Source organism: Chanodichthys erythropterus, chromosome 16 (genome assembly GCF_024489055.1).
Source record: "Chanodichthys erythropterus isolate Z2021 chromosome 16, ASM2448905v1, whole genome shotgun sequence".
Classification (NCBI taxonomy): domain Eukaryota; kingdom Metazoa; phylum Chordata; class Actinopteri; order Cypriniformes; family Xenocyprididae; genus Chanodichthys; species Chanodichthys erythropterus.
Window position 1 is genome coordinate 558,342 of NC_090236.1, and position 22,109 is coordinate 580,450.

General features: G+C 35.9%; 2 protein-coding genes across 4 annotated transcripts in view; one reads left to right on the forward strand and one right to left on the reverse strand.

The window, feature by feature from the left end:
- Positions 1-5,142: 5,142 nt before the first annotated feature.
- Positions 5,143-8,299, reverse strand: LOC137002500 (zinc finger protein ZFP2-like). Its single transcript, XM_067362201.1, has 2 exons — positions 8,096-8,299; positions 5,143-6,560 (listed from the first exon to the last, which is right to left on the reverse strand). Exons 1-2 carry the CDS (start codon positions 8,169-8,171, stop codon positions 5,296-5,298), a joined length of 1,341 nt encoding a protein of 446 aa, XP_067218302.1. The 5' UTR covers positions 8,172-8,299; the 3' UTR covers positions 5,143-5,295.
- The window catches only part of mov10l1 (Mov10 like RNA helicase 1), a 54,172-nt gene continuing 39,578 nt past the window's right edge, over positions 7,516-22,109 (forward strand). For 2 of the 3 annotated variants that reach the window (XM_067362184.1, XM_067362185.1), the window contains exons 1-5: positions 9,077-9,315; positions 9,395-9,582; positions 13,237-13,396; positions 14,850-14,962; positions 18,495-18,682. In XM_067362184.1, coding sequence (XP_067218285.1) covers positions 9,219-9,315; positions 9,395-9,582; positions 13,237-13,396; positions 14,850-14,962; positions 18,495-18,682 — 746 coding nt within the window. In that variant the 5' untranslated portion in view covers positions 9,077-9,218. Of the gene's footprint in view, positions 7,609-9,076; positions 9,316-9,394; positions 9,583-13,236; positions 13,397-14,849; positions 14,963-18,494; positions 18,683-22,109 lie in introns of those variants that run through there. The other variant, XM_067362186.1, reaches the window with a different exon arrangement.

Below are 22,109 nucleotides of genomic sequence, written 5' to 3' on the forward strand. Positions count from 1 at the left end.
CATAACCTGTAGAATATTGCACATGCGCGACTGAACGAATCACCCCCCGAGACGACTCGTTCTTCCCGAGTCACATTAAAGATTCGTTCAAAATGAACGAATCGTTCAAGAACGACACATCACTACTCTACAGCCAGAACCGAACAATGTATGGGGTTTGCTAAGCTAGTCACATCTAAAACAGTATCTAGAGCCCCTGCATTCTTATTATCCTTGAATAAAGTTTGGATGTGTGTCTCTAATTTTTAAATCTTCTCCATCAGCCTGACTATTTCCCTCCATTTATGACATGTGAAACCTTCGTCACTGACAGAGAAGGCTATGCTAAACATGCGACAGGCAGTGAAGAAGATGACATGACTCACTTTATGTTTGTTGACTGACTTACCACAGTTGCTTGATGGACTCTAAGAAAAAGAAGTGCGCGAGAGGAAAAAAAAAGATGGTAAGCACAGATGATAAGTTAACAGGCTAGCGCAATGCTAATGCATTGTGATAACGATTTAGATTTAAAGCTAGCAATGTCAGATTAATGTGATAGGCAATATCAACTGCTTACACACAAAATCCTTATTTGTCACGTAATAAAAACACCATAACAACACGCCAATTCTCGGCCTTCGACTCACTTTTCAATTTCATAAAACACTTTTCGCAAAACACAACACACAATTCTCTATGTAACACACAATCATCTAACATGAAGTATCTTGATTTCCTTTTTCAAACACAACCATTGTTTCTGTCCAGCTGCACACGGTTGATGTATTTTTTATTTATTTTTTTTTGTACAGTGTAATACTGTATTCACAACCACAAATGCTTACAGTAAAAAACATAAAAAAATAGTTTGTTTCAATCTTGCTTTCATGTTTAATGTGAATTTTTCAACATCTCTCTGCCAATTACTTTCATTCTTGTACAGAAATGTGCATAAGATTTCATGAAAGAAGAGCTTTAAGTTTTGAATGTGTGTATATGATATATCCAAAAATAGAATATTATGACAAAGGTGTTTGCAACATAAGACAAATGTTTGCTTTTAAGATGTAAAAAAAAGAGGCAAAGTTTTAAAAATGTGTGTAAGCAGTTGAAAAAAATGTTATGTTGTAAACTCCTGATCCATCCTGTGTACTCTGTATTGAGCTGTAGCTATAAAGCTCTACGCTATACTGGATTAAAGTGTATAAACTACATTAAGTGAGATGAAATGTTACATTTTACAATTTAAAAAACTGAATTACGCGGTAACTAAGGTTAACGCGGATATGACGCCATTGACACTCACACGTCACGGATCCTATATAGCAATTTTCTCACGATTTTCAAATAGTTTGGGATTTTGTAATTACTCAACTGAACAAAATATAAAAATATGGTGTTTGAATATTTTACTGCAAAAATCTTACATATTGCAGCATCAATTAATGTTTTGCAAGATAGAACCTTATAATTCCATGCGAAAAGTGATTTTTTTAGCAATAGAAGGTTCCATCTGCATTTGACCCGTTCCAAAAATCCCCATTTACAAATTTGAGAGGATTTTGATATTGTACAGTTAGAATACATCTAGAATACGTCTCTGTTATTGTGGAAATTTTAAAATTTCTAAGTAATACTCATATTTTTGAATAATGTGCTATGTATCTTCAGAAACACAAAACCTTATCTGGGAGATATACACCTGGGTGGGTTAGACTTTTACCTAAAAGATATGAGTTGTCTTGGGTAACACAGACCTATGATCTGTACAAGATATCCTGGACAGAGATATGATCTTTAATAGAACATCTTTAAGATATGAAAAAGAACATCTTTAAGTGACATTCGTGGAGGAACAAAGGGTCAGAATGACTATATTTGGAAGGGAGAGTTTACCCTTGAAGAGTTAAGGGGAAGTATAAAGGTGCCCAAGAAAAGGATTGTGTTATTCTTACACCCTGTGGTTTCCAAGTGAAGCTGTCATGACTGTTTGAATCTTTCTTGCAAGAAATAAAACGTTAAAAGGCTCTTGGGTCTGAGTTTGTTTCTTACACCGTGAGTTGCTGTCGATTTTTTTGCCACAACACTGTCATTTTCATGTATGAAAGAGGCTTGTTCCCCATATAATTTTTACTATATGGGATGCAAAAACTTTGAAACTCAATATCTCAAAACTGCTCAGAATGCAGATAGAACCTTATAATTCCAAGGTGACAATTCAGTGATAAAATGAAAGGAAAAATGAATAAAGATTTATGGCAAAATAAAGTTATTAAACAAAACATTGAAAGATGAAATACATTCTCAGAGTCCACAGTATTACAAAGATACCAGTGTGCAGGAGCAGAGTACAGCCTTTCTTCTCAATCAACGGTCACATTTATCTCACCCTGTGCAAAAGCATTTAACATAAAAACACTATAACAACTTAAAGAAAACGGACATCATAAAACCTGAAAGCAAATAGATGGTAATTTGGAGGGGGAAAAGAATATTAACATATTCTCCTTAGTACATTCAAGTTATAGTGGAATTTTAGAATGCTTGAACATTTTGATCATATTTCCATTCAGTTTGTGAGCTGTAAAATGACACTAGATGTGAAATAAAAGTCTATTAAAACAAACACTATAAAAAAAAAACGTAAAACCATAGAATTCAACAAGGGTTTACTTTTTTATATACAGTGCTGCTTGAAAGTTTGTGAACCCCTTTAAGAATCTGTGAAATACAAATACAAAATAATCCACACAGTTTTTAGAGAATGAGACTCACTGAGTCTTTAAGTGTGCACTGGACAACAGCTCTTGTGTGTGTATGCCTGATTTTAAGTAACTGTAATTAAGGAGATTCAGAAGTCATACGATTGTTTACCCAACATTTTATATTATTTATTTTATTGACATACAAAATGGCAAACAGATTGTTGGCCAGAGAACTGGCCCCCAAACTAAGTCTGGTTTCTCCCAAGATTTTTTTCACCTGATGGAGTTTGGGTTCCTTACCACTGTTGCCTCTGGCTTGCTAAGCTGGGGACACTTAATATTCAAAAATATTAGTGATCTGCCTGCATTGATACCATTGTATGAGAACTGAACTGAGCTGGACGATGGCATCACTGTTTTCTCCAGAGCTGCTGTATAGACCCTTTTACTGTTTGTACACAATGATGACGTAGCAACGTATGCGCGCGCATTTTGGCAACGGAAGTGGTGTTGTTCCCCATAGGTTCTAACGTGTTAGCAACTCCGAAAGTGATATATCTACAGCTTCGCGAGCGGATTAAGCAACACAGACAGATAAAGTTATTTTAAAAAGTTGACTTTATCAAATGGTATCCGGCTATCAGATCCGTGTAGTCGAGTGGATAGAAGACGTTAGCAGATGCCCAAATACAGTGGCCAGATATATATACATAAACCAGGGCTCTCAAGTTTTAAAGACAGGCAAGAATAACAAATATCCAAAAACATGACATGATTTTTAAAGTGACCAATAACATCGACGATGTAATACACAATAATTTATTTAGTGCTTATAAAAATATTAAGCCTATTTGGAGAGAGATGTTTAATGTGACAAAATGTCAGTCATCGTGTGATAACGAAAATATAACTAGGTCTAGACTACTGAGCAGGTGTTTTCAGTGAACAGGCTGTAAAACTGTTGACTAAGTTCAGAGTCACACTCGGAAACAGCAGTCAAGTTGTCATTGTTTGTGTCAAACAAGCTGTGAATTTGTTGTAACATTAAAATAGGAGATCATGACTTATTCTGTGCTCAAAGTGATGCTCAGAGCTCCAGTGTTTTCCTCTGTGGGTGAACGAGGATGATGGTGAACAATTCCAGGATATGTTTTTTTTTTCATTGGTTGTTGCGTTAAATTTTACCTAGATACAATAGTGCTATTTTCTGATTGGCTACTGTGTAGCCTCTTTCTTTTTTTGATTGGCTGATAAGTGGCAGGCTACTCCAGGGGAGACGCGCTTGATTCCTGCCCGGCGTAGCGGCATATTAAATTATGAAAACTAGTTTTTCTGCGTGAGAAATACAATGTGTGGCGGGAGTGCGTGACAAAAGACCGAAATGAGTGACTGTCACGCTCAGTGCGTTACACTTGAGAGCCCTAAAAAACTTTCAGAGTTGCTAACACGTTAAAACCAATAGGCAACAACACCACTTCCGTTGCCAAAATGCGCGCGCAACTATGTGATCACGTGGGCTGTAAAAGGGTCTATAGATAAATGAATAACTAATGATTTCTACAACTGAAATGAATCAGTACTGAATTTACTTAAAGGGTTAAGTAAACTTACCCTCATGCTGTTCCGCACCCGTAAAACCTTCGTTAATCTTTGGAACACAAATTAAGATATTTTAGTTGAATTCCGATGGCTGCGTGAGGCCTCCGTAGCCAGCAATGACATTTCCTCTCTCAAGATCCATTAATGTACTAAAAACATATTTAAATTGGTTCATGTGAGTACAGTGGCTCAATATTAATATTATAAAGCGATGAGAATATTTTTGGAGCGCCAAAAAAAAAAAAGACTTATATAGTGATGGCCGATTTCAAAACACTGCTTCAGGAAGCATCGGAGCATAAATGAATCAGTGTATCGAATCTGCTGTTCGGAGCGCCAAAAGTCACGTGATTTCAGCCGTTGACAGTTTGACACGCGATCTAAATCATAATTCGATACACTGATTCATTGTGCTCCGATGCTTCCTGAAGCATTGTTTTGGAATCGGCCATCACTAAATAAGTTGTTATTTTGTTTTTTTTGGCGCACCAAAAATATTCTTTATCGCTTTATAATATTAATATAACCACTGTACTCACATGAACCGATTTAAATGTTTTTAGTACCTTTATGGATCTTGAGAGAGGAAATGTCATTGCTTCCTATGAAGGCCTCACGGAGCCATCGGATTTCAACTACCATATCTTCATTTGCGTTCCGAAGATTAACGAAGTTAATTCGAACAAATTTTTGGGTGAACTAACCCTTTAAGCTGGACAATGACACAATTTTCTTCTAGAGCTGCTGTACAAACCAGAGAAACATTCAAAAACTGTAGTGCAATAAAACTCCAGGAGAAGGTTGGAGAAGAGAAGGGAAACACTGCAACAGACGACACCGTGGAAATATTGGGATGACCAAAATAAATTTAATTAGATCAATTTTGTAATTCACCAATACAGATAATAATTTTTTTAAAAGCAAATATCCGTTGAATGTAACTGCTCATCTTTGCTCATCATCTGCTCATTGTTGTGGATATAAAATTAATTGGGTTAAATCAGATGGCTCACTTTGACAACTTTGAACAATGCTTCCTCACATGAATCAGTCGAGCACTTGATGAGGTGAAACCCTTCCTACACGAAGGGCACTGGTACGGCTTCTCTCCAGTGTGCACTCGCTCATGTAGTTTCAGCTGCCCTAACTGATTGAATCTCTTGTCACAATGTGAGCACTTGTACGGTTTTTCTCCAGTATGGATTCTTTGGTGAATTTTCAAGTCGCCGGCTCTGCCGAAGCTGTTTCCACACTCAGAGCACACATGAGCTTTTACCCCAGTATGAACTTTCTGGTGCATTTTAAAACAGTCCAGTCGTGAAAAAGTCTTTCCACACACAGAACAAAAGTAAGGCCTCTCATTTGCATGAACTTTCATATGTTTTTTCAGACGTGATCCCAAAATAAATGCTTCACCACACTGATCACATTTAAATGGCTTTATTCCAGCATGAGAGCGCAGATGATATGTAAGGCTGTCTGACTGTGCAAAATTCTTCCCACACTGATTGCATGTGAAAGGTGTCGCTCCAGTGTGAATTCTATAGTGATGCTCAAGTTTTCCTTTAAATGTGAAGCTCTTCCCGCATTGATCACATTTGTAAGGCTTCTCTCCAGTATGAATTCTCATGTGACAATTAAGGTTTCCTCTAAGTGAGAAACCCTTCCCACATTGAGAGCAACTGAAAGGCTTCTCTCCGGTGTGACTTCGCATGTGATCTTTCAGAAGTGCTTTACGAATGAAACTCTTTCCACACTGATCACATAAGAAAGGTTTTTCTCCAGTGTGATTTCTCATGTGATCAATGAGAAGTCCTTTACGGTTGAAACTCTTTTCACACTGATCACAGCTGTAAGGTTTCTCTCCAATATGAATTTCCATGTGAATCTTAAGGTTTCCCTTAACAGAAAAACTCTTTCCACACCGAAGGCATGCGAAAGGCTTCTCTCCAGTGTGAATTCTCATGTGATCATTCAAGAGTGCTTTACGCACAAAACTCTTTCCACACTGATCACATGTGAAGGGCTCCAACCCCAAGTGAATTCGTATGTGGTCAACAAGGAGTTGTTTACGAATGAAAGTCTTTCCACACTGCTTGCATGTGAAAGAATGTTCTACCTCAGTTCTTTGAGATCTTCTTCTCAAAAACTGAAAATAATTATTTTCAAAAGTCAAAGATTTTTCTCCAGGTTTAAAATTATGAGGTTCCGGATACTGATGTTTCCCCTCCACTTCATTTATTTTTTGACATTCCTCTTTTACCTCCATCAGACCTAAAGTGAACATTAATGTTAATGTTAATTTCAACATTTACTACATTTTCCCCTGGTTTCACAGACAAGGCTTAAGATAGTCCTAGACAAAAATGCATGTTTGAGCTGTTTCAGCTGAGAGCAATTTGCACTGACATGTCTTAAATATGTCAGTGCCATTGTTTTGTCTCAAGATGTACACCAGTAATGTTTTTTTCTAGTGAATGTTTATAAAAGCTACTTAAATACCTTAATTGAACTAAGACCTAATCCTGGCTTAGGCTGAGCCCTGTCTGTGAAACCGGGTCTATGGAAATCAAATGTTGTATTGGTTAAAGGGTTAGTTCACCCAAAAATGAAAATAATGTCATTTATTACTTACCCTTATGCCGTTCTACACCCGTAAGACCTTTGTTAATCTTCAGAACACAAATTAAGATATTTTTGTTGAAATCCGATGGCTCAGTGAGGCCTGCATAGCCATAAATGACATTTCCTCTCTCAAGATCCATTAATGTACTAAAAACATATTTAAATCAGTTCATGTGAGTACACTGGTTCAATATTAATATTATAAAGTGACGAGAATATTTTTGGTGTGCCAAAAAAACAAAATAACGACTTATATAGTGATGGCCAATTTCAAAACACTGCTTCATGAAGCTTCGAAGCGTTATGAATCTTTTGTGTTGAATCAGCGGTTCGGAGCGCCAAAGTAACGTGATTTCAGCAGTTTGGCGGTTTGACACGCGATCCGAATCATGATTCGACACAAAAGATTCATAACGCTCCGAAGCTTAATGAAGCAGTGTTTTGAAATCGGCCATCACAATACAGGTCGTTATTTTACTTTTTGGTGCACCAAAAATATTCTCGTCACTTTATAATATTAATATTTAACCACTGTACTCACATGAACTTATTGTTTTTGATACATTAATGGATCTTGAGAGAGGAAATGTCATTGCTGGCTATGCAGGCCTCACTGAGCCATCGGATTTCAACAAAAATATCTTAATTTGTGTTCTGAAGATGAACAAAGGTCTTACGGGTGTGGAACGGCATGAGGGTGAGTAATTAATGACATTTTCATTTTTGGGTGAACTAACCCTTTAACATTAGTTAATGCACTGTGAACATAAACAATAAACAGATTTTTTTTTTTTTATTAACTAACATTAACAATGATTAATAAATACTGTAACAAATGTATTGTTCATTGTTAGTTCATGTTAGTTATTACATTAACTTATGTTAACAAATGAGACCTTTTTGTAAAGTGTTACCAGTATTATTATTATTATTATTATTGTGGTATTGAATTCAAATTCAATTGAAATTTCACTAGTAAAATTTAGGTGTAATAACCTTATTAGAATAAAAGGTCAAAACTTATAAAAATAATATTATTTTTGTATTTTATTACTTTGTGATGGGGCCAGTGAAAATGTTGGAAGGAAATTAAAATTTAGAATTAATTTAGAAGAAATATGGTGAACGCATGCTTTTGATGTTCCTCAGCAGTAATTAGTGGAGACTCAAGAATGATCACCAACCTCTGTGCTCCTCGGTGTTCACTCTGCCGGGTTCTGCCTCACTCATGTCCACAATCTCCAATTTAATATGCTCCATTTTTACATTGCACTATTCTTGAGATTTCATCAATGCTCTGTAAAACTTTTACTAAACATTTATTTCCAATCTGTGCTTCGAAGCTTGTACATTGTTGTTGTTCGCCTTACTCCTCTTCTTCGTTTGTGTTTTATGTCGGTTGGCAAATCAGCTTATCTTGCATATCCGCCACCTACTGAAATGGAGTGCGGAGCATTGACGTTTGGGGAAAAGCGGGTGTGTCTCATACGTCATGAAAAGTGAAGGGGAAAAGAAAACAAAAACAACTACATAAATAGGTCTACTCTTAAATTCTGTTTCTTAAAATTAAATCGATATCTTTTGAAAATATGTTATTTTCAGTACAGTATGTTAAACACTCTTAAATCTTCTTTTAAAAGACTGCTTAAACTTTCATTAACTCATTCAATATGTTGAAGCCACAAGATCCTATCTTTTTTTCGTTGTTATATTTGTTATATAATTTGTTATTAATCTCATCCCAATGTCTTCACTGATCTAATCTTTTTCTATAAAATATACTTGTAATTTTTTTTTTTTTCTGGCTGGTTTGTTCAAATAAAACAAAACAATACAGACACAAAAAACCTTTGATATTCAACATAATACGTCACAGATCACTATTTTCCAATGACACAAAATTAAATCAACAACAAAACTGTTTTGACTCTCACAAATGCTGATATTCTGATGAAATGACAAATAAATAGGCTATATGTATGCCTATTTAAAAAAAACAAACAAAAAAAAATGTATTATCATTTTTTCCATTCATATTTGAGCCTGAACACTTCTGTACCCATATTTTATGCAGAATGTGGGAGGAGGAGTGTGCAGCAAACTTTAATTTTCATCGTCACGTCACGTGTTTTTCGCGTACTAGCTTTATCAAGCGTATACTTGTCACACGTGCGACGTTAATTCTCTGTTAGGACATACATGTCCTTCATCTGGTGCTGTGAACTCTAAACAACAATATTTGAGGCTATTTTTGAAGTGATATTCGTGACCTACAGCTCTGTTTGGTTACAGACCGTAGGCCTAATCATGGTGAGCGTCGTGCAGTGTTTCATGTCCAAGCTGCTTTCACCTCTGTGGCGAAGAGCTCTGGAGGATGAGGAGGAGCAGGATCCTCATTTTGAGGGTTAGTGGATAAATGTGTACAGCGTAATTGATATTCTAAAGTAGGCCGTGTGAGACTGAGCTCTTTGCTGTGTGTTTAGGTGTGGCGCAGATCCGACAGGTGCAGACGGGCATCGTGACGCATCTTTGCGCGGATTATGGTCTCATAGATCATGCTGTGTATTTCACATCAGCAGTTGTGTTAGGAGGAGTCGTGCTGTGTGTGGGAGATACAGTTCAGGCTCTGGCCGTCCGGGAAGGAGCTCATGGACAGTGGAGAGCGCTTAGGGTGAGATCTGAGTCCACGAATGACCATTAGTATAGGGGTACAAATTGACAGTTGGCAATCTGACTTAAATATCTTCTGTTCTTATGTCTTCTTTCTCTTTAATTGGTTTAATAAAGCATTAAAACAGTCTCTTTGAGTAATAAGACCTTATACCTGGTTATACCAAATTTTCTATGGAATTGAATTGACAAAAATGTCAAGGTAAGAAGACCTTATATCAGTAAAACAATAGCATGCATTAAACATTTAGTGCCAGTCAACATTTTCAAACTTGTTTGAACGTTTTCCTGTTTTCTGTCTGGTTTGTTCAAATAAAACAAAATATTTACAGTTTAATCTAACATATCTCAGCACCTTTATTCTAATTTGAAAACATATATGTGAAAACAACATTTTCTGACAGAGTGAGATTAGTTAGGGCAACAACATTAAAAAAAAAAAAAAAAAATCTAAACTTTGTCAAAAAGTAGTCTTTGATAATGTCTAATATATCCAAATGCAAAATCTCATGAAAGAAAGTAATTATGTCTGAAAACAACGTTCTTAAAGCTGCTAGGCATTGCACAACCCTGTTTATAAATAAATAGGCCTATAGAGGCAACCATTGCATTACATTGGAGAAAAATAATTTGTATTGATAACAGTTAATTGAACACTACTTACCATTAGTATGACTCCTGATAATGCATGCTCATTGTCTTCTTTTTTTCTTTTGGCCATTTTCATCTTTTAAATGGTTAAACACTGCAAACAGATTGTGGCTATGTAGTTTTCAACTGCTTTACATTAAAGGTGCCATCGAATTGAAAATTGAATTTACCTCGGCATAGTTGAATAACAAGAGTTCGGTACATGGAAATGACATACAGTGAGTCTCAAACTCCATTGTTTTCTCCTTCTTATGTAAATCTCATTTGTTTAAAAGACCTCCGAAGAACAGGCGAATCTCAACATAACACAGACTGTTACGTAACAGTCGGGATCATTAATATGTGTGCCCCAATATTTGCATATGCCAGCCCATGATCGAGGCATTACACAAGGGCAGCCAGTATTAACGTCTGGATCTGTGCACAGCTGAATCATCAGACTAGGTAAGCAAGCAAGGATAACAGCAAAAAATGGCAGATGGAGTGATAATAACTGACATGATCCATGATAACATGATATTTTTAATTATATTAGTAAATTGTCTTTCTAAATGTTTTGTTAGCATGTTGCTATTGTACTGTTAAATGTGGTTAAAGTTACCATTGTTTCTTACTGTATTCACGGAGACGAGCCGTCGCTATATTCATTATTAAACACTTGCCATCTATATAATGCATAAACACAACTTCATTCTTTATAAATCTCTCCAACAGTGTAGCATTAGCTGTTAGCCACGGAGCACTATCAAACTCATTCAGAATCAAATGTAAACATCCAAATAAATACCATACTTATGCGGTTAGACATGCTGCATGACGAACACTTTGTAAAGATCCATTTTGAAGGTTATATTAGCTGTGTGAACTTTGTTTATGCAATGATAGAGTCGAGAGCTCGGGAGGGGGTGGAGAGCGTGAGCAATTAAAGGGGCCTCAGCCTGAATCGGCGCATTTCTAATTATGCCTCAAAATAGGCAGTTAAAAAAATTAATAAAAAAAAAATCCATGGGGTATTTTGAACTGCAACTTCACAGACACATTGAGGGGACACCTTAGACTTATATTACATCTTGTAAAAAAAACGTTCGATGGCACCTTTAAGAAAACAAAACTGTGAAAAAGTGAAACTACTAATATAAATTTCAACAATTCCAAATTGTTAAATTTTTACTTTGCATTGTAGCACAGAGGTTGCACAGACCGCATGCATTCACCAACCATTATCGCAAACAAAATGGTCAAGAATCCTGTTTGAATTTATTACAGTTTGTTACAGAGAAGGTTCGCTCACAGATTTAGTAGCAGAAAATCGTACGCACTGCCTCATGAAGGAATTTCACAATGAACATGTTTGTTGGCGTTTTCAGATCCTCAGTGCTTTTGTGAGCAAGTGTCATCAGAGCTGGTGTGCATGGTTGCCAGATTTGGAAAATTAAGTAAAACACTGGGCAGAAAATATATCCTTTTAAAGAATTAGTTCACTTTCAAATAAAAATTACCCCAAGCTTTACTCACCCTCAAGCCACCCTAGTTTCTGATTAACACAATCGGACAAATATTAATACATATCCTTCCTGTATGCATCCAAGCTTTATAATGGCAGTGATCGAGGCCAATGAGTATGAGCTGAAGAAAGTGCCTCCATCTATATCCATCCATCATTAACATATTACACACGGCTCCGGGGATGCTAATAAATTTATTTATTTTTTTTTTGAAAGTGAACTAATCCTTTAAGAGAAAAGTCCCGTTTGGGGTATTTATGCTCTTGACATCTGGTAACCCCAAGCAGGAAAGGTAGTTGAAGCTTGTTACCAATGCAAGATATTGGAAATGTCTAAATTAAAGAAGTTTTTCAGGACAAATAACAAGCACCCAATATTTCAATGTTTTTTTTTTTTTTTTTTTTTTTTAAATCTATCAATAGAAACAGAAATCATTATCAGATTAAAATACGATTAATCCGGCAGCCCTTCCTCCAAATGGCACTAATCTGTCTCCATTCTTTGGATTTTAATTGGATTTTTAACTTGCATACTGCATTAATTGACAAATAGTATATAATGTGTTTTTCTAATGTTTTTATTATTTTCCAGAAATAAATCTATAATTTAGAGGTGAACATTGTTTACAAAAAAAATTTGTGCATGTTTGTGTGGGTAGCTAGTTATTTATGATTGCTCGCTAAGTATTCATTGATAGAACTAGGTAGTTTGAAAAGAAATTATTAATAATTGTACAACAAAATTCATATGACATACAAAGCAACATGACTTAATCATGAAAAAGGAGAGAAAGGTTTTTGTCACTTTGAGCTCATTGTGACCTCTCTAAATTTTGGATAAAGTGCAAGTAATGAATGTCAGCATTGGCATGACACAAATGAACAGTTGTCATGTAAATGTCAGGCGTCTCTAAGTTTTAAATCTGGATTTATTGCTGCATGAAAACTCAATTGCCCAATGAAAATATTACAGGGGACAAATGAACAATTTATTAAAAGCACAAAAAAGTGCTTTTTTATATGCTATTTAAGCATATTAATAATAAATAATTACATCAAATTATTTCTTGTTTTTTTTTTGTTTTTTTTTCAAAAGTAAGCTTTTTGTTCTTTTATAATATTTAGAGAAAATCTTTTTTTTTTCTCATAGAATTTTTACTTTGTGTCATTCAATATATAGGAAATAGTAAATGAGTGAACGAGTGCCCAATTTCGATCACAGCTAGTGTCTTGTGAGTCACTGAATCATGCACTCAACAGATTAATTCAAACCACACACATGCTGGCTCAGAGTTGAGAATCACTGGTTTATTAGAGATTTCCTTAGTTATGAGCTTGTGAAGTAACTGATTATGCAGTCTGGATGTTGTTCATTAATTTCTTCTCGAAAGCAGTAATATTATGAGCATCTTTTTTCTTTTTATTTTGAAATGTTGTTGATTTTGGAATACATTTATAAAAATCTAAATAATGTGTACAATTTCTTTTTGTTGATTTCAGGTGGAGCGACAGAAGGACATGTGGGAAAGTGGAGGATCAGAAGCACTCACACAGGACTCTGTTAAACCCAGGCCTCTGATTGGAACAGTGACATCATGTGATCGAGATGGAGGACTTATAAACCAGACAACATATTTCCCACGATCTGCTCTCTGTGAAGGTCAGAAGATCAGTTTATTTGCTTTAATGCTCAATAGTATGCTGTGACAGGCCTTTATTGCAGCTCACGGACCGACATTTTATCTCAGTGTGCGAGTATTTAAAGGGCTTTTTATTATGTATCTGTAACTTTCAGAACACAAAACATTTTCCACAGTCCAAAATCTGATTAGACCGTTAGCATCTCGCTCAAAAATGACCAAAGAGTTTTGATATTTTTCCTTTTTAAAACTTGACTCTTCTGTAGTTACATCATGTACTAAGGCTGATGGAAAATGAAAAGTTGTGATTTTCTAGGCTGATATGGCTAGGAAGTATACTCGCATTTCGGTGTAGTAATCAAGGAACTTTCCTGCTGTACCATGGGTGCAGCAGGCACAATGACATTTACGCAGCGCCTGAAAATAGGCTAACTTCCGTCAACATAGCCAATGTGACCACCTGCTTGCACAGGGAGCGTGCCTTGCAACCATGGAGACATTTGTGAGAGACGCAAAGTTCCTTGATTATTACGCTGGAATGAGAGTATAGTTCCTAGCCACATCGGCCTAGAAAATCACAACTATTCATTTTCCATTGGTCTTAGTACACGATGTAACTACAGAAGAGTCAAGTTTTAAATAGAAAAAATATCGAAACTCTTTGGTCATTTTTGAGTGCGATGCTTACGGTCTAATCAGATTCAATGATCTATGCTAAGCTGCAGCTAAAAGTGCTACCACCTGACCCGAAAATCGGCTGAATGGATTAGAAAACGGTAAAACTCAACTGTTTTACTCTAGGAGAGTTGGGAAATGAGCTTATTTTCAAAAATAGTGGTGTGTTCCTTTAATTCTCAAAAATCTATCTTTTAGTCTATGCTGTTTTCAGTTGATGCTTGAACAATTTTCCCAAACATTGTGTAGCGTGCCTCCCATCCAATAATCACAATATGCTTTCTGCTTTACTTGCCCATTGACTGAAAATTAAAACCAAAAGCAGCACAATGTGGCATCATATATTATATTCCGAGTTGTGTTGCAGTAAAAATAGCAACAGGATAGTGTCAGTAGCTCATTGAGTGCAACCATTTGATGTCATCGACATAGAACGCACTGTGCACCTAAACAAAATGGCGCCCCATATATGTCATGGATTTTTTTAAATAACGTAAATCTTTCATTGGTTTTCTACTACATATTTCAGTAAGAGACATCATTTACATTTATATTAAGCCATACAAGTCTTAATACCAGGGGTTCCCTTTAAAAGCTTGTTTTGATCCTGGCTGAGTGTAAAAGAGGGAAATCTGGAAAGAAAACAAAAATAATTTTGTATATGTTAAATATACAAAAAAATAAAAATAAATAATATATGGAAAAATACAAAAATAAGATGGTAAAAAAAGGTATGCAACAGTGATTTTAAAATCAGTTTCACAGCGTTTATGTTGATGGTGTGTGTGTGTGTTTTAGGATTCGAGCCAATGAAGGGAGACTGGGTGCTGGCGCAGTATGTCATCAGCCCTGCAGAATGCAGCAGCAAGGCTCAAGCAGTTTCTCCATTGCGTTACCGCCGCATGGATGGGGTGAGTAATTATCACACTGTGCATGTGGGACTGTTGTATAAGAATCTGTACTTTCTAGACTTGGAAAAGAGTGATTACATTTAGTGATGTCCTGACTAGGGTAGTTTTGGGAATCGAAAAACGATTTCAATTCTGGAATTGGATACTTGTTATAAAATTAAAATTTTGATTCCACTTATCGATTCCTTTGTGTCCATTTTAATGTGGTTTTAAATCATTCAAATGCAAAGAGAAGTGAAAGAGACCTCAATTTGGCACTCGCGCGCATGTTTTCTATGCTGGAATTGCCTCTAATATAGTGCAGGAACATGGAATTGAGTTCTTTTTTGCTCCTCCTTGCGCCTGAACGGACAAATACACACAAAATGATGTCAAAAAATCCTCATAAACACAGTTGGTTTTGTTTTAATTGAACATAAACAGCTGAGAAAGAAAAGGTGTATCAGTATATTGGATCTGTGTATTTGGTCTTAAAGTTACAGCAGGCTAATAAACCTGCTGCTGTTTGTCTCATTAATTGTAATCAAAGAACAAAAGAAAAAGTTAAGAGAAAAGAAAAAAGAAAAAGTCAAAAGTAGTGAGCCATTTTTTTGTGTGTTGTTTGATTAACATTAAAACGCAGACAGCAGCACAGTAGGAATCTTAGATTATGGATTAATGTTGGATTATGCAACAGACATTGTACAGCTTGTACAGTTTGTTATATCGGCCTTTTTCTTGCTATAGCCGATATGCCAATGGTTGTAAATTGACCAAAAATATGCCGATACATCAGTGCATCTCCATTTAAAATCACATTAAAATGTGCACATACCGGAACCAATAAGTGGATTCGAAATGCACCTGTCTTATCAAAGCCATGGTTCTTGGAAATTTGGAGTGAATTAGTCTGGATCACAAGGCTTATTTTGTAAAATGTCAGTGCTTGGAAATCCATAGGTCAAAAACTATGGTAACCCTGACAAACTTGCCTTTGGGGTTTAAAGGACACTTAATATTTAGTAATATTATAGATTTGATTTACACTGATACTATAGGATGAGTGTAAAACCTGAATTGAATTGCGATGAATAATGAAACTGTTGTCTTCTCTCGAGCTGCTTTATAGCTGAAATTGAATTTGTTTCTTAAAGGGATACTCCACCGTTTTTTTCATATTAAACTGTTATACCCTTAACTAAGACGAGTTGATACATACCTCTCTCGTCTCAGTGCGTGCACTAAATCGCTCTGTCTTGCGGCGAAACTTTGTTAGCACTTAGCTTAGCCCAGTGCACTTTGACTTGGCGCAGTAATATCTTCACTCATGAAAAGTCCTCTCACCGGCCCCCGCTCCCTCTCCTCCCTCTCATTTCCGTCAATAAAACCAACGTGACTTTTACAGGAGAGGGAGCGGGGGCCGGTGAGAGGACTTTTCACGAGTGAAGATATTACTGCGCCAAGTCAAAGTGCTCCCGAGCACTTGCTATGGTATTCCGCCATACAATATAGTTATCCATTTTACACGCTTAGAAAAGCGCAACGTTTTGTTTTGTGTCACCGTCCTAGGTCGAGTTACACTACTCGAGTAACTGTATTTAAATAGGGAAAACTTGGAGGTGTTTGGTAGCTTCTCTGCTTGGCCCCTATTGAATGAACTGGGCTAAGCTAAGTGCTAACAAAGTTTCACTGCAAGACAGAGCGATTTAGTGCACGCACTGAGACGAGAGAGGTATGTATCAACTCGTCTTAGTTAAGGGAATAACATAGTTTAATATGAAAAAACGGTGGAGTATCCCTTTAAAACCCATTTTAGCCCACCGGCAACTATAGTTGCCACAGTGTATGGTTGTCATTTTCCTTTTTTAAGGAAAATGACCTGTATTTTCCATGTTTTATGTCTCAATGACATGCAAGAAAACAACAAAATAAAGGATTTCAAGAACAAAAAAAAGGTATTCACTTCCTTCATGTGACATGAGGCCATCAACTTCCAACCCCTACTTCCAGGAAGCATATTGAAGGCAAACCCTCCCAAAGAAAAGTAATTTTCATGTTAATATTAAGAATTTTTTGTTGACATGTATATCTATATAATCATGAGGGTCTCTAGAATCATCCAAACAAAACAAATCTTACAAGAGATCTATAGTTTTTTGTATACTTAGTCAAAAGTCCAAGCGGCAACTATAATTGCCGGTGGGCAAATGACTTGTAAGTACATATATTATGGGGAAATGGGGTATACTGTGTTTAATGGGTTAATAAATCAAGGTTATTGGTCTTGTTTAGTGCCTTTTACTTTCATAATATTTTATATTGACATATATTGTTATTTGTTTATTTATTTTTTAATTAATTTATTTATTTATTTTTGTTTGTTATATGTGACCCTGGACTGCAAAACCAGACACAAGGGTAAATTTTTTTAAAATTGAGATTTATATAATATGCTTTCCATTGATGAATGGTTTGTTATATTTGGCTGTGACTCAACTATTTGAAAATCTGGAATCTGAAGGTGCAAAAAAAATAAATCAAAATATTGAGAAAATCGCCTTATACGTTGTTAAGGACTTCATTTGGCAACTTTTATCAATTCACAAAAATATTTTTTTTTATATATTTACGGTAGAAAATTTACAAAATATCTTCATGGAACATGATCTTTACTTAATATCCTAATGATTTTTCTCATTTAAAAAAAAAAAAAAAAAAGTCAATAATTCTGACCCATACAATGCATTGTTGGCTATAGCTACAAATATACCTGTGTGACTTCTGACTGGTTTTGTGGTCCAGGATCACATATAGGAGTATTTTTTTTCTAATGAACAATGTAATTTAACTTTTTTTGATTCACAATGCTTTGTTGGAGCAACTTAATAGCTGCACTTTGTTCTGCACTATGTTCCACCACTTTAAAACAAATGGATTTGTTGTTTGTTTTGTTTTCATATTCAAGAGATTATAAGCTAGATGCAGCTTTTTTGTGTTTGCATCAAATGTTCTTCAACTTTGATTGATCTGTTGATCTGTTGAAAGCAGTTATTTTGAGTTAGATGCATAAATGTTCTCCTCCTATTCAAATTTTACATTGAGGGGTGCATACAACATATTTGCCCACCGGCAACTATAGTTGCCGCACATTCAAATACATTTAAGAAGGGAAAATAAATGCAGAACATGTTCACATAGGACACTATTAACAGGACTATATGCATGAAATCATTCAGAAAAATTTGAGCACAAATTTTAATTTCTTAATAATGACACTATTGCTTTACAGCAGAATTTGAATTTCATATTTTTAAGTTTGCGTTATTGATTTTCCTGTTTATTACTATGAAGCTGTTTTGAAATAATCCATATTGTATAAAGTGCGATGAAAATGGTGACTTGACAAAAAAAATGCAGAAACCGGAGTTCATCACGAGAATGGGATTTTAATTTTAATAAGTCATATATTTTTTTTTTTTTTTATTGAGCATTTCATTTTAAAGCACATGTCAGGTGTGACTTCCTCAGGACTCTCTTGCTGTCTGTCTCTCAGGTCAGTGTGACGAGAACACAAGGCAACAGTGGTGTTGTGGAAGACAGCGTGTTCTTCAGCCTGGAGTCTCTGATCGTGCCACCAGGCTTCAGACCTGCTCGCGGTGACGTGGTGAATGTGGTGGTGCTGGAGAGCAGTCAGTCACTGTACAGCTGGAGAGCTCTCTGCATGACGCCCGTTCAGCACAGGTGACACCTTCCCTTGCTCCTTCATGAGGAGACCTGCATGATTAAATTTGCACCTAACTGGATTTAGTTGAGAGAACTGCCGAATTTCAGATGCGTTTTGCTGCCCAGTCACAGAATTTGAGTTTAGTAATATAATATAGAAATGGCGTAAAATGCTTTTCCAGAATGGGAGTGTGCAACTCCACTTTGGTCTCTGAGCACTCTCACCATGAAATCAAAATATTGCAGTGTTTATTATAAATGATTTATCTGTGCACATCATTATTTTTCTTCAAATTCATGTCCCTCATAATTGTTAATCAAAATAACTTCCCATCCCTCTTGCAATGACATCCCTTCTCTGACTTGAGGGAGGGGCAACCTGTCACTCACATGAGACGTTTTATACATATTTTGTCCTCTTAATTTGGCTGTCAAGATGGCTGAAAAACTAATTGGGATTATTTTACTTAAAGGTACAATTTGTGATATTTTTTCCCGCTAGAGGTCGCTAGAAGCCTATTCAAAACAAAGGCGTAGTTTGATGACGCCAAGTTTTAGAGCGGAAACTTGGGACATGTGGTCTCCATCTCAAAGGATGGTGCAAAAGAATAGGGATTGGAGTCTGGAAGAACTCATGTTCGTGGATGCGATTATTAACGTTACTGTAGTATGAAGCAGAGCAGGACCGAGTGTTGCGGGAGCTGAACGAGGAACTGGAACGATTGATCAACACACGCCTCACGAGCAGCAGGACTTTTATTATGACACAGTTGCTGGCGCCGCTTCCGCTTTTCCGGTCATGAGTTTACGGGAGCTGTCCTTGTCGACAGAACCAGCGGCAGATGGTAAACAGTAATTATGTTCCATAAATAAGTAACACAATCCACCATAAAACGTGCAAGAAGTAAATAAGGAACTGCTTGAAGCAAGCTAGTGGTTTGCTAGACACTACTTCTGCATTTGTCCACGGCACTGTTGTCATGTGGTTTCTACGTCAGTAAAGGCGGTAACAAAGTTAACTGACGTCATTGACAGGCGACTGCACTGCCCCGTGTCACTGTTTAGAATGGGAATTTTCTCATGATTTACAAGTAGTTGAAAACATTAGAGATATTGTTTGTAATCAGCTGGACAAAATATATAACACTAGCCTAGTGGTTTTTGGATATTTTACTGCAAAAAATTTACATATTGTACCTTTAAGTATCACTAATTCAAATTGTGACACAATTTAAAGGGGTCATGAAATTCATTTTTATTTTTTATTTTATAATGTTCTCTGAGGTCCAATTATAATTTTATCAAGATTTTTACATAAAACAAATGAAATAGGCTATTTTCAATCCTGTTTTTGACCTTCTCTTTTGAACACATGCTGCATTCAAGACTTGGAGGTAAACGGCCACTGCTATGAGTGGGTAACAGTTTTGCATATTAAAATAATTTTCAGCGTTCCCGCCATTATATGTGTGAAATTGTTTTGAAAAATATCGCTGTTGAAAAAAATCTTGGTACGTTTATGCGCATTACATATGTTTAATAAGTCTTGGTTAGTGTTGTCAAAAGTACCGGTACTTCTGTACCAAGTCGGTACTGAAATTTTGAAAATGTGACGATACCCGCATTTCTGTAGTACCAGTAGTACCAAGAATCCGGGTATATTCGGTACCCACTGATAGGGCTGTGCCAGTATTTACGTGAATATGACACGAGTGAAGCACAAAGCTTTGTTTACAGAAGAAATAATAGGTTCGCAATTAAATGTGACATCGCAGCCATGGAAACATTTTAGTTCATGCCGAATGAGAGAGAGACGTGAGTCCATAAATTTAAGCATTGTATTCTGTTCTGCGAATCGTGATCTGGTCACCTGATTATCAAAGAAATTTAACAATATTCCATTAGTTATTCCACTGAACATGAAATCTCTTTCTTTTCCCAAATTTTCACTCACTCAGGGGATTAAACATTTCTTTCTTTCGTTCACATTTAGGCCTATTAATATTCGCATTCTTTACTGCGGTAAAGAAGAAAAAACTCTGTAGGACAAAGCTTTTTGCTTGCACGTCAATTTCTATTTAACACTGTTTGTGCTTGTTATTAGACTTGATAAGGTGCGTCAGGTTTATTTGTATAGCGTGTATAGCGTGTTTTTTTTGTTTGTTTTTTTTTTACTTTCGCTTTCGCTTTCTCTGACAGCGCAAAATCAAACATAGCCTGAATGTCTTGCTCCTGGGGAGGATAAAACTCGCTCTTCAGACCTTTTACAACAAGTGTCAGTTGCTTGTAACATCATGAGATAACATTAAGATATTATTAAAGAGAAATGGTCTCTTTCCTGCTTGTGTCCCTGTCCCTCTCAAGTGCAGAGCAGACTATATCAAAGACTATAGAATAACGGGACTTTGGCTATATGACGCATTTTTGTGTGGCAATAAAAAACAAATGTGTTTTTGAATAATATTTAACTTTCTTATTATTTAAGTTACCATTATTTACTGATATTTCATAGTTTTACAGGCTGAAGTGTGTTGTTTCACTGACAGAATAGCAAATTTTTTTATAAACGCGCACGTCTGTTACCCTTGTTGAAAAACCAGCATATGCTGGTAAGGTAGGTTTTGAAGCTGGTATGGTGGTTTGAGCTGGTCCAGGTCCAGTTTAGGACTAGCATGGACAAGCAGAACCAGTTTAGGACCAACACTTCACCAGCATACCAGCTTCAAAACCAGCATATGCTGTTTTTTTCAACAGTTCAAAATGGATGTTTGAGCATTTATTTTTATTTTATATTTAAAAATGTATTTAATTGAGGTTGCCTATATTTTATATATATATATATATATATATAATATATATATATATATATATATATATATATATATAATATATATATATATACACACACTCCAAATCATATTTAATGTTTTTAAAATAGGCTATATAGTAAAATAGTTCCAATAGATTTTGCTGTGGTATCGAAATTGGTACAGAGAACCGTAAAATTGTCATGGTATCGGTACAGACTACTGGAATTTTGGTACCGTGATAACACTAGTCTTGGTTGTGGCAAATAAAGTTTAAAGGATTAGTTCACTTTCAAATAAACTTTTCCTGATAATTTACTCACCCCCATGTCATCCAAGATGTTCATGTCTTTCTTTCTTCAGTCGAAAAGAAATTAAGGTTTTTGATGAAAACATTCCAGGATTATTCTCCTTATAGTTGACTTCAATGGCCTCCAGACAGTTGAAGGTCAAAATTAAAACTGCCTTTTTATTGTGGCCAGCCTAAGGCACACCTGTGCAATATTCATGCTGTCTAATCAGCATCTTGATATGCCACACCTGTGAGGTGGGTGGATTATCTCGGCAAAGAAGTGCTCACTAACACAGATTTAGACAGATTCGTGAACAGTATTTGAGAGAAATAGGCCTTTTGTGTA

Excerpts from the sequence above, each read along its gene's own strand:
- LOC137002500 (XM_067362201.1), bottom strand. The coding sequence starts at position 8,171 with ATGGAGCATATTAAATTGGAGATTGTGGACATGAGTGAGGCAGAACCC. Across the intron at positions 6,561-8,095 it reads GAACACCGAGGAGCACAGAG|GTCTGATGGAGGTAAAAGAG; the intron begins GTTGGTGATCAT and ends TGTTCACTTTAG.